This window comes from Syngnathoides biaculeatus, chromosome 7, assembly GCF_019802595.1.
Source record: "Syngnathoides biaculeatus isolate LvHL_M chromosome 7, ASM1980259v1, whole genome shotgun sequence".
NCBI lineage: Eukaryota > Metazoa > Chordata > Actinopteri > Syngnathiformes > Syngnathidae > Syngnathoides > Syngnathoides biaculeatus.
Genome location: NC_084646.1, coordinates 2,798,701 through 2,818,409, shown reverse-complemented (window position 1 = coordinate 2,818,409; position 19,709 = coordinate 2,798,701). Strand labels below are relative to the sequence as shown.

At 43.9% G+C, this 19,709-nt stretch overlaps 1 protein-coding gene and 1 long non-coding RNA gene across 4 annotated transcripts in view; one reads left to right on the top strand and one right to left on the bottom strand.

Moving 5' to 3' along the window:
* The first annotated feature begins 893 nt into the window (after positions 1 to 893).
* Positions 894 to 19,709, top strand: part of fstl3 (follistatin-like 3 (secreted glycoprotein)) — a 32,097-nt gene continuing 13,281 nt past the window's right edge. Inside the window, exons 1-2 of one of the 3 annotated variants that reach the window (XM_061825705.1) lie at positions 894 to 1,197; positions 17,873 to 18,039. In XM_061825705.1, coding sequence (XP_061681689.1) covers positions 17,994 to 18,039 — 46 coding nt within the window. In that variant the 5' untranslated portion in view covers positions 894 to 1,197; positions 17,873 to 17,993. Of the gene's footprint in view, positions 1,198 to 15,974; positions 16,214 to 17,872; positions 18,040 to 19,709 lie in introns of those variants that run through there. The other 2 variants (XM_061825707.1, XM_061825708.1) reach the window with 2 other exon arrangements.
* Positions 14,418 to 16,512, bottom strand: LOC133503778 (uncharacterized). The gene is made up of 3 exons (XR_009795833.1): positions 16,408 to 16,512; positions 14,694 to 14,863; positions 14,418 to 14,530 (listed from the first exon to the last, which is right to left on the bottom strand). It is a non-coding gene; the product is annotated as an uncharacterized LOC133503778 (long non-coding RNA).

Genomic DNA, 19,709 nt, shown 5'->3' with positions numbered 1-19,709 from the left:
AATAAAAATAAAAAGTAACTTTTGACATCTCTACTTTCGTTCTCCTTGAACTGGATGACACTCACTTGAACCATTTGAGTAGGCGTCACTATTTGAGCAAAAAAAGATGCGTTGCAAGCTTTTCTTTGTCAGGGGTCACAACAGCAAGTCTCTCACATGATTTGTTTGGCTTCGAACGGGAATCAAACCTGTGCATGTGCAAAAGGCAACGGCATGTACCGCTACACTGCCAGTGCAAGTTAATACGGTAACACTACTGCAGTATTTATGATTCATGCCTGACATCAATATGCACAACCTGTTCTTGTCATGATCCTTCCGGTTCCTGTCCTGGCTGTGCCGGTCCCCGACATGCCACGCACCTGCAGCAATCATTGAGGCGCACACCTGCGCCTCGTTCCCCGTAAATAGGAGAGATACAAATAGGACTCCTCTGCAATGATCTGGCAAGGCCGGTAACACTACTGCAGTATTTATGATTCATGCCTGATATCAATATGCACAACCTGTTCTTGTCACGATCCTTCCGGTTCCTGTCCTGGCTGTGCCGGTCCCCGACATGCCACGCACCTGCAGCAATCATTGAGGCGCACACCTGCGCCTCGTTCCCCGTAAATAGGAGAGATACAAATAGGACTCCTCTGCAATGATCTGGCAAAGGCCGGTAACACTACTGCAGTATTTATGATTCATGCCTGATATCAATATGCACAACCTGTTCTTGTCACGATCCTTCCGGTTCCTGTCCTGGCTGTGCCGGTCCCCGACATGCCACGCACCTGCAGCAATCAGTGAGGCGCACACCTGCGCCTCGTTCCCCGTAAATAGGAGAGATACAAATAGGACTCCTCTGCAATGATCTGGCCTTTGCCAGATCATTGCCTCATGCCTTGCACACGCACTCTTGTGATTCCGTTGCTTATCTCCCGTGTACCGACTCTTGCCTGCACACTGACCTGCCTCTCACGCCTGACGTCCTTGTTACTGCTGCTCCCGTTGCCTGCCGGACTGAATGAAAACATTTCCCGAACTGCTTCGACATCTCCCGAGTCGTGCATTTGGGTCCAACCCCGTGTTCTGGTCATGACAGTTCTGGGGTAGGACAATATAGTATGTTTCTGAGGATCAGGGTTCAAACTTCTTCTCTGGCTTTCCTGTGTGGACTTTGTCTCCAGATGACTACAACCTTCAATTGAGGTATTGTGCTACTGTCTAAATCAGATAAATGACTGGATGGGCCAAAGTTTTCTTTAACTAAATCACAACAAAACTGAGACAATTGTTTTTGGCAATTAAAATAAAGAGAATTGCTGTTAGTAAACACCTGGACTCTCTATCTTTAAAAACCAAAGCCCAAGTCCAAATCCTTGGTTTTCTGATTGATTCTGACCTGACAAAAACTGCCTTCTACCATCTGAAGAAAATTTCTAGAGTGAAGTTTTGTACGTGTCAAGCAGACCAGGAAAAGCTCACCCATGCTTTTATCTCAAGTAGACTTGACTACTGTAATGGTCTTCTGATTGGACTCCCAGAAAGAGTATTAAACAGCTGCAGTTCATTCAAAATGCTGCAGCTCGTGTTCTGACCAAAACAAAGCGGTCACAGCATATAGCTCCAATCCTACAGTCCTTGCACTGGCTTCCAGTCAGCTTTAGACGAGATTTTAATGTTTTGCTACTGGTCTGTAAATCACGAAATGATTTTGTGACCACATGACAGAAATGCTTACGGAAAACAAACCCAGTAGAGCTCTGAGATCGACTGACTCAGGTCAAATTGTGCTGCGCAGAGTGCAAAGCAAACGTGGTGAAGTAGCATTTAGCTATTATGATGCACTCAAATGGAATAAGTTGCCAACAGAGGTGAGGTCAGCCCTAAGCGGGATTGTTTTTAAATCCAGGTTGAAAACTCTTCTTTCTTCATTTTAAATGTTTTATCTCTGTTTTCAAATGCCTTTAATCATGTAAAGCACATTGAGTTACCTCGTGTATGAAATGCGTTATATACAAATAATTTTGCTCTGCTTTGCATTCTCTCTCCCGATTCGTCCCACATTCTCAAAACAAGAATGCTAATTTAATTAGAGATTGCAAGCTGTCCATATTTGTGTTTGAATGTGTTTTTGTCCTTGTATGCCTTGTGATTGGTTGGCGACCAGTCAAAGTCAGCTGGGATAGGCTCCAGTTTACCCACTACCCAGATAGGGGCGAGCACTATATTTCGTATCTCGCGATCACTCACCATCTTTGTGTGACTCGATTTGGCTAGCTTCCATTGCGAGTTCCGATTTCCTTCTTTCCAGTGAATGCATCATTAATTGGACCCTTTAGAGAATAGAGTACAATGCCAATCGAGAGGAATACGCTTTTAGCAAATAAAGCTCCGTTCATCAGCGCTCACAAGAGTTCCTGGTAACAATTGGGTGCCTCTTTCTCTCTTCGCCCACTTCATCACCGGCCCTCCCTCGCAGCCCGGGGGTCTCAGCTGCAGGTTTGCTGATTAGCGGCGTCTATAAATACGCAATCAAAGCGAGAGCCTGATGATCGCCCTGCCTGTGTAAACAGGAGCCGTGCCCGATCAATTTACACCGTTTTGGCATCTCGCCGCACGGATAGCGACGGGCCGGTGGGCGAAACGGAAATAAAACGGCGAAGTGAAACACCGGTTGCCGCGAGTGTGCCTTTAAGCTGACTGCAGCAGAATGACTCACGCTGTTGCTATGACAACCTCGAGACACGCACTCCTTCTCATGTGAGATTTCAGGCCGGTTTGGCAGGGAGACGACCGACGGGGGTTGTCGTGATGTAGCGTTTCCGTAAACCGTTGTGGAAAAGGGTCACTGAGGTTAGAGTGGGCGCGTAGGTGTCACGGTACCAAAAAAAAAATAATCAAGTATCAGCAGAGATAGTCCTATGAAAGGCATTGTGTATTGAAATGCCGCGCGTGGGTGTTGAGCCCAAACGGCCTTGATAAGTAAAAGCCGCGCTGGACAAAGTCTGGCCTCCCACCTTCTTCATTATAACTTTTTATTGCTTGAGGAATTCTTATGCTCCCTCCTCGCACATTCATTTCCATGACTCTGAAACTGGAACGTTTGCAAGCGCACCGAAACGTTTGCTTTAAAGGCTACGCAGTCGCAAACGGTACTTTTATTTGCTCCATGTCAAATGTGTCTCTGGTTTTGAATATGACACGTTCCTTTGAAAATAAAATGGAGTTTTGAATGAATGAATGAGGAGGTAGTTGGATGCACGGGTAAACGGCTCCGTGTGTACACAGTTAGCCGGACTGCATCTGGGTACGTGGACGGATGGATGCGTCCGTGGCAGCGAGGCTGGCTGGTAGATGACGGGATTGACAGACGGATGAATGGATGGATGGACAGATGCATGCACGGTCAATGGAATCGATACGTACACATTGATACGTGAGAGTAGGCCTTTGAGGATGGATAACGGGACTGCCAAGTACGGCACAGATGGTTTTGTGTATTGACGTAGTTGCATTGATGTATACAGCAAGCGTCTATGGATGGATGGATGAATAGATTAATAGATGAGATCTCGTTTGTGGTTCCCGTTACAGACCAGTGCAATTAAAATCGTGCAAAGGGAGCAGTTTAAAGTGATGAATCGTGCGGTCTACAAAATATAAAAAAATATATTCCCGATATGGTGGAGCAGCTGGTAAAGCGTTGCACTCACAGTTCTGAGGACCCGGGTTCGATCCTGGCCCCGCCTGTGTGGAGTTTGCATGTTCTCCCCGTGTCATGACCAGCACACGGAGTTGGACCCAAGTGCACGACTCGGGAAACGTGGAGGCAGTTCGGGAAATATGTTTATTCAGTCCAGGATCGGTAACCAGGCTGGCAGTCCACGGGAGCAGCAGTGATAATGACGTCAGGCTTACGGGGTAGGTCAGGAGACAGGCAGTGGTCGGTACGCCGGGAGTTGAGGAAGTGCGGGAACGAGGCATCAATGGCAACGATCTGGCAAAGCCAGAGCGCCCGCTGGGTCCTATAGTTACTACTGTTAATTACTGCGGATGAGGTGCAGGTGTCCGCCTCCTGATGACTGCAGGTGTGTCGGGGGACCTGGACAGCCAGGGCTAGGACCGGCAGGATCATGACACCCCGTGCCTGCATGGGTTTTCTCCAGGCACTATGTTTTCCTCCCACATCCCCAAAAAAATGCAACATTAATTGGACCCTCTAAATTGTCCCTAGGTGTGATTGTGAGTGTGGCTTTGTCTCCATCTGCCCTGCAATTAGCTGGCAAGCAGTTCAGGGTGTATCCCGCCTCCTGCCTGTTGACAGGTGGGATAGGCTCCAGCACTCCCTGTGACCCTTGTGAGGATAAGCAACAAAGAAAATGGATGGATAATACTAATCTTGATTGGACCACCAGGATGTGAGTGAGTGTCTAACATGGCAGAAAAATTGTAGGTTCAGTGATCAAGAATTTCATGACCTATTTGCCAGAGGGGGAAAAAAACTGTTTAAATGCCTGCTACTGTCATGGTCCTGCCGGTCCCAGCCCTGGTGGTGCAGGTCCCCTACACACCTGCGTTGATTACGAGATGCACACCTGCGCCTAATCTGCTATAATGAACCCTAGTATAAATTGGACCCAGCGGACGGACTGGCTTTGCCAGATCGTTGCCATCCATGCCTTGTTCCAGCACTTCCTTGTTCCTGATCCTGAATCCCTGTTTATCGACCTCTGCCTGTCCTCCGACCAACCCGTAAGCTTAACGTCCTTGATACTGCTGCTCTCTCTGACTGATCTCCAGTGTACCAATCCCTGTTTGCCCGCTGATCTGCCCTCTACGCCTGACGTCCTGGTTACCGCTCCTCCAGTTGACTGTCTGGCTTATCCTCGACCTTGGAACGAATAAACACTTTTCCCGAACTGCCTCTGCGTCTCAGGAGTCCTCCATTTGGGTCCTCCCCAACACCGATGGGTCGTGACAGCTACTTTTGACTTTCATTGATCTGTAGCGCTTTCCCGACAGAAGAAGCTGGAAGACCTGGTGGCCAGGATGTGGAGGATCCGGAAGGATCCTGCATGCTCCGGACCTAGTTTGCTTTGGGTGCAAGTCCTCAATAGTGTGTAGCGTGGTGCCGACAATCCGTTCAGCGGTGTTGATTGTCCGTTGCAATATCTGAGTTTGTCCTTTTTTTGTGGCGGCCCCAAACCAGACTGTGATGGAGGTACACAGTACTGATTGGATGACCGCTGCGTAGCACTGTCTCAGCAGCTCTTGTGACAGGCCGTGCTTCCTCAGAAGCCGCAGGAAGTACATCTTTGCTGGGCTGTCTTGAGGATGGAGTTGATGTTCGTCTCCCACTTCAGGTCCACTGAGACTGTAATTCCCAAGAACTTGACTGTCTCGACGCAAGACAGTTGGACAGCGTCAGGCAGAATTGTCATTGCACTGGTTTATAACGGGAACCGCGAACGGGTAAAGGCGTTCTGTACAAGCACACTTATCTCTTACCTGTTCGAAATGAAGAACCTTTTACATCTTGCACGACTTATATGGAATAGTTCCTAAGAAGAGAAAGGTCTCTTATTCTTTGTTCTTGTTGTTCTTTGCTCTGAATGTCGTACCAGGTCACCAACGACTGCCCGAGAAGAATTCCTTCTGTATTTTTACACACTTGGTCGATAAACATGCTTCTGATTCTTATTTCCGTGTCTGCTTTATGCAATATCCTCTCTTCTTGCAAGAATATCTGTCTCAGTGTTTTTTTTTTTTTTTAAAGTAATTGGGAAAATGATAAAAGAAAAAGAAACTTTTGTGTATGAATGTTGAGGTGGAGTCCACAATGCTCGTATACTGTTGTTATCGAACTGTACGGTATGACAGTGGAGTTATTCCGTAACACGACACGAAGGAGAATATTTCCGTCTTCCCTTTCGGTGGAGGTGGCAGAAAAGCAAATGAGTGAACAGACAAAGGAAAGGCCCCAGTCTTTAATTCAATCGGCTCCTGCGTGGACACGCGCTGGCTTCCTGGCTGCTCGTTCGTTGCACTCGGCGGAGGCAAAATGAACTTGAATAGAGAGGCTAACGCAATAAAACAAGATGGAATGATGAATACTGCAAATACGGCGGTGCCTTGAACGAGGAGTTCAATTCCGTCCGGGTCCTTAAAACGCTTGTTTCAAATCAGTGGAGGTGACATTAATCTGTTCCAGCCCAACCAAAAAAAACCAGCAACAAAAACTACATATTTTGTTTTTAAATAAAATAATAATCTACAGCATTGATGTCAAACTCAAGGCCGGGGGGCCGGATCTGGCCCGCCTCATGATTTTATGTGGCCTATGAATGCCTATTATGAGTATGAACTTGCATGATTTTTATTCAAATCTGTACCAAAATATCAAATTGTCATATCCATCCATCCATTTTCTTCACTGCTTATCCTCACGAGGGTCGCGGGAGTGCTGAAGCCTATCCCAGGTGTCAACGGGCAGGAGGCGGGGTACGCGCTGAACTGGTTGCCAGCCAATCGCAGGGCACATCGAGAGAAACAGCTGCACCCACAATCACACCTAGGGACAATTTAGAGAGTTTTGGAATATGGGAGGAAACCAGAGTGCGCGGAGGAAACCCACGCAGGCACGAGGAGAACATGCAAAGGCCACACAGGCGGGTCTGGGATTGAACCCAAGATCTCACAACTCTGAGGCCAACGCTTTACCAGCTGCTCCACCGTGCCACCCAAATTGTCAATCATAAATGATAATGTTGAGATATTGCAAACATTATTGTGTACCCAAGCATCAGCAATACTTTAAAAACACATTAACCTTGACTTCTAATTCCAAAACTAGCTCATAAATTTCACGTCTAAATATGACGAGGCGAAAGATTTTCATGGTTTCACAGTCATAACGGCCCTCTGAGGACGCTCCTGATCTACAGCATTGTATTTTATTGAAACACATTTTAATAACACAATTAAACGGAATGTAAAGAATTAAATAGTTTGGGCATCGTGATTTCATGCTTCCATGCCCATTGACATTGTGCTTCTTTTGGTGTGCATGCCTCGGTCACCACCATTTTATGTATATTGAAAACATACATAAACCACAAAAAAGTGTTGCTAAGTTGCATTAATATTAGTCATTTTATGCATATGACAAATGATACCTCTGAGTATTGTTATATTTTTGGTTTAGGTGACTTGCTGCATCTTTTGTTTGCTAGCCCATCAATGAGGTTTTGCATCGTGTGTTAGCATTATGCTAGCAGACTTTTGTACATCATGTGGTTTGATCAAATAAAGTACAATATGTAATCCTGTAAAAAGTGTGAAGTAAGCCTCTTTAATATTGGGGGAAAAAGTGTTGAACACATTATTCTGGGCCTGTCACAGGAATCGGACTGCAGCTAGATGGAGCAGATTATCGATGGTTCTGATGAGACTGCCATTGCAGCCTTTTGTCGGACTCGCGAGTAGTCGTTTCCGTACATGTGGGAGGACAAAGTTTTCTTGTTCGAATGGAAGAAAGGAAACGTTTCAAGGCAAATGCAAGAACGTCATTAAAGCGGAGCTCAGGGCCAAGGTCGCCGTTTTACAATTTTTTTTTCTTTCTTTCACTTGCTTCTTGTACTATGAACCACTTTATTCTTGGAAATACTGTATTATGACCATTTAATAATGCATACCACTTTATGGGTACTGCGTAGCACTTTTCAGTCTTTGTCTTTTAAAGTTCCATCTTTGTTAGTTACACAACTTTCTCCTTGTACTATTTTTAACTTTATTTATTTATTTTTTTGCAATATCACCTTTTTTTTTCCAAAATTTTGGACTTACATTACATTTTTTTCCAATGAGATAATTTTAATTCTTGCAATATTCTGACTTTATTCTCCTAAAATTATGACTTTGTTCTTGCATTATTACAATGGTACTATTACCTTCATGTAATATTACAACTTTGGCCTTGTAAGATGATTACATTTTTGTCTACATTATCACAACTTTATTCTTGCAAAATTACCTCGTTTGTATTGCAGGATTAACTAGTTATAATATTTGAATGACATTTTTTTTATGAGTAACGGGTGTTTTAATCATTCCTTTAAGATAAGAGAACAGTAGTGTGTTTATTACACGTTATAACCGTTAAAATAAAATGGGGGAAAAAACATTAAAATCTTAAAAACGTTTTTTGTTGTGATTTTGCCATGGGGTGCAATTCCAAGGTGAAATATTCCCTTATTTCTAAAGCAAAATGGATTACACACACACACACACACACACACACACACACACACACACAGGTGCGATTCACAGTCACGTAACAGAATAACACAATAACGAAAGAAATAAAAAACATTTCATTAAAGGTTTGACCCTTCTGGTTGCTCTGTTGCCAAGAGAGACGAAGAAAATATGTCAAATTTCCTGACAGCTTATTAGCAAGTATGTGTGTGTTTTTTGTTGTGTGTATGTGTTTTCCCAAGCGGCCATGATGGGATTGAAGTGAAATGACAAAGAGCGTGAACAACACTTCATAAAGAGACGATGCCAGTTATATTTCTGTCACGCGCCCCCACCTACACACCAGACATCAAACATACACACACAAAAGATGTAGAAACAGCTGGCATCCGCTCCTTTGGCGTCTACATTAGTTTTGTCATTTGGAACACATCAAGTGGGCCGTAGAGGAAGAGAGAATAGTCAGTCACATAACACCCCCCCCCCCTTCCCTCACCTCACATCAGCACAGTTTAGAAAAACAAAATGATTTGTTGTCAACATTGCCCTTGGAATGCACAATGACATTCGGAATCGTCAAGAGGAATAATAGAGCAATTATGAATTGACGGTAAACTGCTGTCCTACCTTTTGACACTGCAAATGTGTCGAACTTTTGTTTTGTGTCAACTCGCACAAGACGGTGACGCATTTTGTGTGCATGTGTGTGTGAAGTCCTTTTCAAAATGACTGCGTGTAGTGACGCGGGGGAGGCGCGAGTGTTTAGGTAGGGTCCGGCATTCTGGGAAATAACGACCCCCATTTGTGCATTCGTCATCGCCATCCTTTGCGCTGGCCGCCGCTTTTGTTGTCTCTTCTATTCAATTGATATTGCAGTTTTCTTTCTTTTTTTCCTTTTCTTTTTTTTTGCAAGCAGCAACCCACGTGTTCATGCTCCAGATTTACTGTACCTCACCACCTCCGCCGTGCACTTACATAAACGTGTTTTAAAGGGCAATTACACTTCTGACCTGAACGTACTTCTTTGGCGAATGACTCATGCGCTACTTGGGCTTGCAGGCCTCAAGTAACATGTGTATCCATCCATCCATCCATCTATCCATTATTTTCTTTGCCGCTTATCCTCACGAGGGTCGCGGGGGGTACTGGAGCCTATCCCAGCTGTCAACGGGCAGGAGGCAGGGTACACCCTGAACTGGTCGCCAGCCAATTGCAGGGCACATGGAGACAGACAATAGTCACACTCACAATCACACCTTGGGGCAATTTAGACTGCCCAGTTAATGTTGCATGTTTTTGGGATGTGGGAGAAAACCGAAGTGCCCCAACAAAACCCGCGCAGGCAAGGGGAAAACATGCAAACGTCACACAGGCGTGTCCGGGATTGAACCCAGGACCTCAGAACTGTGAGTGCAACGCTTTACCAGCTGCTCCACCATATCGGGAATATATTTTTTTATATTTTGTAGACCGCACGATTCATCACTTCCAGCGGATCCACCGTGCCACCGAGATCCATACAGTATTTTCTAATTTGACTGAAAGCACCACAAAATGCTAAAATAGCTTTTTTTTTTTTTTTTTTTTTTAGCAAAACGTGTGTTCCATCAGCTTCAGTGGGGCAAGACAAAGGCAGAGAAAACACGGGGGGCGTTGATGGAAAGTGACTTTGGGGTAATCCTTTATTAGGAGCAGTATACGTAAATTAAAAAAAAGTCCGTTGTAATTCTTATTTTCGTTATGTGGCGTTAACATGCTACTTTGTTGATAGATAGATAGATAGATAGATAGATAGATAGATAGATAGATAGATAGATAGATAGATAGATAGATAGATAGATAGATAGATAGATAGATAGATAGATAGATAGATAGATAGATAGATAGATAGATAGATAGCCTGTGATGAAATGCTAGTTTCTAAGTTATGCGTCAAAGATTCCTTGCAACAAGTGGAATGGTAGCTAGTATCGGAAAAGCTAAAGTTTAAGGCTACTGAACAACTCGCTAGGCTTGTAGTTGCAAAGGTTGTAAATAGATAGATAGCCTTTGATTAAATGCTAGTTTCTAAGATATGTGTCAAAGAAAGCTAGCAAGTGGAATGGTAGCTAGTATCGGAAAAGCTAAAGGTTAAGGCTACTGAACAACTAGCTAGGTTTGTAGTTGCAAAGGTGGTAAATAGATAGATAGCCTTTGATTAAATGCTAGTTTCTAAGATATGTGTCAAAGAAACCTAGCAAGTGGAATGGTAGCTAGTATCGGAAAAGCTAAAGGTTAAGGCTACTGAACAACTAGCTAGGCTTGTAGTTGCAAAGGTGGTAAGTAGATAGATAGGTACCGTAGATAGCCTGTGATTAAATGCTAGTTTCTAAGCCATGCGTCAAAAAAACCTAGCAACAAGTAGAATGGTAGCTAGTATCGGAAAAGCTAAAGGTTAAGCCTACTTAACAACTAGCTAGGCTTGTAGTTGCAAAGGTGGTAAGTAGATAGATAGATTTTTACAACAAAAAAACTTACAGGCATCAACTTTTCAAACCACTTACACCTTTTTCCACGATTGTAATCCCCGCTACGTGCTGTTCTCTTTGTGCGAAATGTACATTTGCGACTGATGAATACTGCATGGGCTCCGGCATGGGGCCCTCCCCTCGCGTTCATAATAACTGACGGGCGCGATGCCTAATTAATTCAAAAGATCCATACAATGAAATATTAATGAAGCAGTCGGCTTATTTGGGTCTCCGTCTCCCGGTACCCGTGGCGCCCGCCTGCTTCCGTGCGAATGAAACTGCTCCCTGGCGGAGTGATTGATTCAAACGGGAAAAGGAACAGGGACTCGTGAATCACCTTGTCGATGAGCGATTGAAAAACGAGGAAGTGAACGTGGGGCTCAGCTGCAGGTTGTTTGCATTCATTTCCACGTCAACCTTGGGTGGATCTCGGGCACCTTCGGCGAAAAGTTGAATAGGAAGAGATGCGAAATCCACTGCAAAGATCCCCGTAAGCGCCGCATTTCGCAGCCGAAGTGGCGGCGAAGTTGTGAATGAGAGCAATATATGCAAAATAAATAAATAGCATATTCGGCCTGCGTGTGAATTGATTTGCAGTATGTATCCAGCGGCATTGTTCGCGCAACAAAAGCCCCAGCTACGCCTCAGCCCATCGTTGCCATGGTAACTGCTGCCAGCTGGAGCATCAGCACTTGTGTCATCAGAAGGGCGCTTCACGGTGGACTCGGACAATTTTTGTTTGCATGTTTGTTGTTTGTCCGGCTGCTACATGTGATGGCGGATTTCGGTGTTGGTGAAGCAGCGCGTGGCTCATTGCCGTGTGGGTTTTGTACTATTTCTTCCAAGGACATGTAAATGGTTTACGTTCAAGCGGTGGATCCTGTTGAGTTGAGGCGCAGAAGACCTTGTGTACTGCAGTTCATGTTTTTACTCTATGAAAAAGAGTAAAAATCAGTTTTCTTTTTCAAGTACACTGCCAATAGAGTGAACTGAAAAAATTATGATCCTGGAATGCCCTCTCACGAACCTGCACAGCCACCGATGCCCTTTTAGCTGTTTATTAAAGGGGACAAATGCTCATATACGTAAAACCAAAATGAAAACAGTTTGGAGGAACTGCTGTAGACCACAACTCACACTCACACCCTCACATGCAGGCTAACCAAGTCCAGCTTCTTATGTCACTCACTAAGCCACAGATGGCCCCTAAAGGCACACATAAAACATGGAAATACTACAGTATTTACAGTTGTGTAACCTTTTTTGTTAAAAAATTTACATTATTATTTATGTACAGGCGGCACGGTGGAACAGCTGGGAAGTGTTGGCCTCACAGTTCTGAGGTCCCGGGTTCGATCCCGGAAGTGCCTGTGTGGAGTTTGCATGTTCTCCTCGTGCCTGCGTGGATTTTTTTTTTCGGGCATTCCGGTTTCCTCCCACATCCCAAAAACATGCAATATTAATTGGGCACTCTAAATTGCCCCTAGGTGTGATTGTGAGAGTGGTTGTTGACCTTCTTTTACTTTGTGTGAATTTACACCTGATAATATTTTTTCCCTCGCTCCAAATGGCGCCAAGTTTGCAGTGAGTCATCTGGTGCAAACACAGAACTTTTAATGCTACACAGTCGCTGACTTTTATCTTGACAACACTTAATTGGATTTGATTCTGTGTGGGAATACTAAAGGCATCGGTTTGTCATGCAGACAGGCAGATGTAATTTGAAAAAAGATGTATCGTAATTTCTGGCCTATAAACCGTGACTTTTTTGTGGCTTATGTGGTGATGTGGCTAATTTTTTTTATGCACAAGCTCGTGGACCCAAATGAGTCACATGTGTATTTTTAGTATTTTCATTTTTGCAGATCATTAATTAGCGGAAAAGGTAAGAGTGAGACTGATGGAATATATGTTCCGAGGAAGTGCCTTTTACCGGTATGTTGTTTTTTTTAACCCTCCCTGTTAGCACTGCGCTGGCTTTAGCACTGTGGTAGCGTGTTGCTGCTGTGTTACTGCAGCGTCTCAGTGACTTTTATCAGTATGTTTTCTTAAGTGATCCTGTTAGCGCCATGCTAGCGTTAGCAACGCGCGAACATGTTTCTGCTGTGTTACTGCCGCATCTCAGGGATTTAGGTATGTGGGTTTTTTTTACCAGCTCTATTGCTACTGTGTAGCTGCCGTGGCTGTTTTTTTTTTAACTGGTATGGTTTTTTTTAACCAGCCCTGTTCATGCTACTGTGTTGTTACTATGTGAAGCTAAGATAAGGTATTGAAACTTTGAAAACTCTTTCTGTGTACCGTATTTCTTCGTAAATATCTCGTGTTTCACTGTGGGTTTCAATGTTGGCACTTACGGCTTTTACACACGTGCGGCTAATGTATGTACCAAACTGTATTTCCTTTACAAATGTACTGGGTGAGTCTCATAATCCGGTGCGCTCTGTAGGCCGGAAATTACAATAATTATATTGATTTTTTTTTTATTAATATTATACAAGGTGTCAGATAGGTTCCAGGACTGTTATCAAATTATTTTTTTTTCCCCCTTTGACCGGCATATCTACGAGACCCTGAAGCGTTTGCTTTATTCAAGAAGAGATGAGAGTTGTGGCAGGACGATGAGTATCCTATAGTTCCTGACCCAGAAAAAAAATGCCGGAGCAACTTTCCTACTCACCTGAACAGGCACCAAACTCTTTCAAGCTCAACGGGACTCGTTTGGAAGACATTAAGACGGCATTGAATCAAAAGTGTTTTAAGGTCCAGGGGCGAAAACTGGTGCTTAGATTTGAAATGGCCTGCCCGCTTTTTCAGCAAATGAGGTCATTATGGACATTTTTGCTTTTTAACTTGGTTGTATTCAGCGACACGGGAGGGGCGTTTGCAGAAACGAATGACTTTCGATCAGGCCGCGCAAGACGTGTCAGTCGTAGTCAGGTGAGGTATCGAGGGAAGGTTTTCCAGGCGAAATCTAATCAATTTGAATTGTAAAGTTGGCTCATGTTTTTTGATGGGGGTTGCAACCACAAAAACGGAGTTAAGCTCAATAACAATATGCCTGCCAATGACTTCACATAACGATCAAGGTGGGGATGCGGGAGGGGGCGGGCACGCTCCGTTACTTGCACTTTTTCTCTTTGCTAGTCACAGGAGGTCGGATCTGAGCCCTGCTGCAAATACAGTTATGAAAAACAGTGAGGTGTTTATCATATTATACATACAAAGTTTTACTTCCTAAATGAGAGTCCACCCTGTTTTATTCCAAAGGCTAAAGCAACGGAAGTGTCCAAATACTTTTTGGGTCTCATAAGTGCTTTAATATTCCCATGAGGTGGCTAGATTATTATTGTGACTTTAGTGCACACTTGGCCTTTATTTTGCTTACATCTTTAACTTCTTGAGCTCTGACTGATGTTCCAAATGTTCCCAAATCCTGTGTGGAACATCCGTTTATACAGCAGCATGCAGATGGAGCCCGACCGGAGGCCATGTGGCAGCAGCGGCGGTGGTGGTGGGGGGGTCGGTGGGGGGACTTCCCCTCAGTCACGACTGCCTCGGCGTGCTGCCCTCGTCGGCAAGCGTTGGGGAGCTGAACGAGGAGGGGGAGGTGCTCTCTCTTCCAAGATAAAGGTGAAGAGGAAGGAAGGAGGTGGTGTGTGGGGGGGTGGGGGGGGGAGCTGCATGAGTAGAGCGTGTACTGACATTAACCTTTTCCATTAATGAAGAGCCAGGGGGGCTATGCATCCACAGGAAGGAAGAGGAGAGGCTGGGGCCTGCGTCAAAGTGGCAGAGAAGGAGGCCGTCAATCAAAACAAGCCTCAAATTGAGTGGACGCACGATGCGGCCGCTTTTAAACCCCCCCGCGCGCTCTTAACTTTGTTTACGCTGTGACGTACACAAGGAGAACTTCATTTATTCCCCATCACGTTGACTCACCCGTATTTCACTGGGGACGTGTTTCGTGAATCAGATGACACCAGGTCGATGCTGAAGAGCTGCAGGATGCTGATGTGTTCATTCCAGAGCGGGTTGTAATATTAGAAACAGCTTTTCCTTGTGATGAAGGGAGATTTTTACGCAGCGTAGCACAACATCATACTGTTACTCTGTCAATCAAAACAGACTATAATTAGGTCACTGGCGGATGATGTAGTGGTTCAGCCTGTATAAACCTCTATAAGCGGTGTAGAAAATGGAAGTACGGATATGTTATACAGTGTGTGCACCACAATTTGCCGTTTTAGTTTTAATCTAGCAGGTGAGATTTGAGTGCCGCCGTTTGGGAAGCACCGCCGTGGCTGGCTGCTCATCTCGCTCATATCAGAAAATGCCCCTGATTTACTGGTGAGCGATTTTTACTAATGAAGTCCTCGAGAGCTGATACCTGCGGACACCACGTTCATGACCCTTGGACGAGTGGTTAGAACATCTGCCTCACTGCCAATGGGTACGAGGGTTGAATCCCGGGTCAAACCTCCCATGTGGAGTTTGTTTTTTCTCTGTGCTTGTGTCATTCCTCCGGCTTCCTCCCATGCATACTTGTCAACTCGTATGGTTTACCCGTAGTTCATACGGATTTTGTGGTGAATCTTACGTGTACGCCGTATATCACAAATCATATACGAATGGATGTAATTTCGAGCCGAAGGGTCAGCATTTAGAGTTGGTGAAGAAAGTTACACATGAATACAATTCTGAACACAGTAATGCCACTAAATAGAGTTTGATAATGAGACATTAACTTCAGATATGATCATTATGGAGCTCCACAATGAAAATCATTGAAAAACGTTGTGGTTTTTTCCCTCCGTTATTTAGACATATAATTTGCTTCGGTATGTTATAAGGATTTTTTTGCTCTCAAGAAGGATTTTTTTTTTTTTTTGGTAGTTTATTTATAGATGTTGGTGCTCCGAAAAGTTGACAGGTATGCCCATGCCATGCAATTGACTAGGGAACAGTTTTTTACATTTTTTTTCTTAATTTAATTGCCTTTTATCTGAAAATGAGGTCGTATGGTCACTTAAAACGGTGTTTGTGAATAATTCCCATCATATGAAAACGCTGCAAAATACTGGCTGAGTTTGTGTCTGGATTATTAGGAAGGTAAATGGCGTCCTCGTCTGGTGCGGATTGGTGAATGCAAGCACGTTCAGAGAATACAGTGGTCTTCCAGTTTCGACACCCCTCCAATTGGTTGAGTTAGGTCAATAATAATAATGAAAACACATCCCGACATATTACAAATACTGTTGCTAATATTAGGGTGGGGTCATTACACAGTATGAGCGTGAGCTAGCTAGCTAGCTTCAGCACAATGTTGACGTTGTCTAAGCTAATGTACTGACTTGCTGGTGTCTTTCTGGCAAATCGTCAATTTAGGACAAGCTGTCGGCACAGACTAGTAACAAGTATTATTTTACCTAAACTCCGATCATTTAGGAGACCAACTGAATGTGAGGTTTTTTTTTTTTTTTTAAAAGAAACATGGAGTTAATGGAAACAGCTAAAAAAAAAAATAAATGAATGTGTGTTCGAAAATTCAGTAACGCCACCCTGACACATTTTCCAGGAGGCAGTCCCTTTTCTTCAAATTACGAAATACCGTTATTTTGTGCTGGTTTGGTGACAATGCTGAGAGTTTTCTGACCGTTGTGGTCTTTTTTGTTGTTGTTGAATATCTTCGTCCTGCTTGCCCCTTCTATCGTTCTATCTGGTCCGGCTAGTTGAGAGACGCGTTTGGAGTGAATTTTCTGATGTGCTCAAAGGAAACAGCACGTAGGATACAAATTTGAAACAATGACAGAAAAAATTGCCATTTAACAACACATGGAATGGAACTTGCTATATGTGAACAGAAGAGAAGGTCGAGGGAATAGTGAAGCAGCATGTAGTTAATTACCCCAAATGAGATTGTAATCCAAAACCAATAGCCCTGCTCTAATTAATATTCTGTGTGCATCGGGAAGATGTCAGAAAGAATAATACGATAAGTATTTGTTTCACCATGGGGAAATTCTCATTTCAAAGTAGCAAAATTGGACACACTCACGACATCAGGCTCTAAGCAGAATAAATACTATACATGAATAATTAAAACCATATATATGGATGTGATTGAACCGCAGCAAGATTAGTCTGTGGCATTGTATGAATCAAATATAAAATACTACTGCACTATAGTATGCATACTGTTATTCAGATAATGAACAAGCTAGAACGAGTTGAACTGCATGTGAATATTTTACATGGATCACTAATGCTACACATTAAAAGGCAACTATGTCGTTTATGTGGAGTTTGCATGTTCTCCCCGTGCATGCGTGGGTTTCCTCCGGGCACTCCGCTTTCCTTTCCACATCCCAAAAACATGCAACATTAATTGGATACTAAATTGCCCCTAGGTGTTATTGTGAGTGCGGCTGTTTGTCTCTATGTGCCCTGCGATTGGCTGGCAATCATTTCAGGGTGTGCCCCGCCTCCTCCCCGTTCAAAGCTGGGATACACTCCAGCACTCCCCGCGACCCTCGTGAGGATAAGCAGCAAAGAAAATGGATGGATGGATATAATATGCATACTGTTATGCAGAAAATGAACAAGCGAGAACAAGTTGAAGTGCATGTGAAGATTTTACATGGATCAACAATGCTACACATATACAGGCAACTATGTCATTTTAACCAGGATTATGCAAAATGGTTTACTCAAATATGTCGACATGACACCCACTGTTTTTCCGGTCGCCAACTTTCACCACTAGATGACAGTGATGTCTTCCACCACAAATATTTTTTGGCCTCCCCGCCAGAGTGCTGCACACTTGGCCAGTCAGTCAAAAATGCAGATGTGTGTCTAGTTTCAAGTTAGACACAGTGCATCGTGTGATTATTCACTTTCATGCCGTCTCACAGAGTCCCGCCACATGAAAGGGGGCCCCGTTACGTGCGAAGGAGCATGCATTTGAGGACGCTCCCCATTCCCCGCCATGCTGTATTCATTTGTATGGCTCGGCAGCCGTGATGCAAACCATATGAGCGAACGGGCCGAGACCCAGTGAAAGAAGCAGGCCACCCACGGCTCACTCGCTGGCTTTTTGTCGTTTCCTCCCCTCCCAGGTCAGGCGGCATTCCTTCGAGGGCCCCGGGGATCTCCCCTAATGAAAGCAACTGACATCCTTCACGAGGACCGAGATATTACAACATGTGATACCTTGCAAGGAAGAAAGAAAGAAAGAATATGATCAAAGAGAACATTCAAAAGTGGGGTCAGGCAGATTTAGCAGGTGAGCGGGTTTTTTGGATAGAATATGACAACACAAGCCTCCTGCTGGGACACAAACATACATTCAATTGTGTTTTTGTTTCCTGGTTAATTGCTCTGCACTTGAAAAAATATACATAAGGGTGTTGGTTTTATGATGGCGCTCCATTCCTACAACAGCGACACAACGCAAATTTGTATGTAGGTGGAAATGTGTTGTAGTCCATGCATAAATTGGAGTTACAGTAAAAGCATCACTTGAAAAATATTCTAGGCCGTAATTATAAAATAAACATAATCTTGCCCTGCTTCGCAAAGTAGTTCACTGTGGAAGGTTTGTAACCAAGAAATCGCATGTCGTGACCGTGTAAAACCTCGGACCCCCGTTCATCTTGTGACTTCAACTTGGAGCATGTAAACACCTTATTTTCAGATACTTTAACAGGGACCGCACGTTGTAACAAATGTTTGTAAATACAGATTAAAGGATGAAAATATGTACAAATTTACAAGCAAAAAGTGGCTTTTGCTGTTCTAGTTAAATAAATATAAAATAAATAAATAAAATAATAAATAAAATAAAAAATATAAAAGCTACTTTTTTTAACATAATATCAAACTGTCATTCCCATAACATGCAAGTGGTATCAGTAAAGATGAAATGTATCCATCCATCCATTTTCTGAGCCACCTATCCTCACATGGGTCACATGCTGTGCTGGAGCCAGGGTACACCCTGAACTGGTCGCCAGCCAATTGTAGGGCACATAGAGACAGACAACAGTCACACTCATAATCACACCTATGGGCAACTTAGGGTGTCCAAGTAATGTTGCATGTTTTTGTGATGTGGGAGGAAACCGGAGTGCTCGGAGGAAACCCACGCAGGAATGGGAAGAACATGCAAACCCCATACAGGCAGGTCCGGGATTGGACACGGGACCTCAGAACTGTGAGGCCAACGTTTTACAGTTGCGCCACCCCGCTGCTATTGTGAACCATCCATCCATCCAGCCATTATCCAAGCCGCATATCCTCACAACGGTCACGGGAGAGGTGGAGCCTAAACCAGCCAGCTTCAGGTGAAATGTGGACTACATCCTGAACTGGTCATCAGTCAGTCGCAGGGCAGATATGAACACCATCACTGAGCGGGAATCGATCCCACGCTGCCCGCATCATTGTCAGGCTCAAAAATAGACCGCAAAAGCCCCCCAGCCCATAGATTGGACACTACAATTTAAGTTATCCATAGCTGTGGAATGGTTGTTTCTCTATATGAGTTTTTTAGCTGTTCCACCGTGCCGCCAGCTGAATTTTTTTTTTTTATAAAATTTGTCTTTATTTATTTGTGGAGCAAAGTATCCACAGTGTCAAAAAAACAAAACTATGCGAAACCTTTGGAATTATCAGCATTATGCAAAATTTTGATCATAAAATGTAATCTAGCCTTCTTTTGACTTGTCACAACAACAGGCGGTTCTGATCAAGGGTTGTCACCATCTTTGCCAACTGAAGGCCTTTGAGACTCTTTGATGATCAAGGGCGATATAAATAAATGAGACTTTTATAATAGACAAACACAGTTTGCTGAGGCTGACAATTCTTTGTGCAATTTGTCCCAGCGCAGGAAACTTCGAGGCTAATGACTTCTCTAGGAGTTAAATAGGGTCAGTCAAGCTAGACAAAACG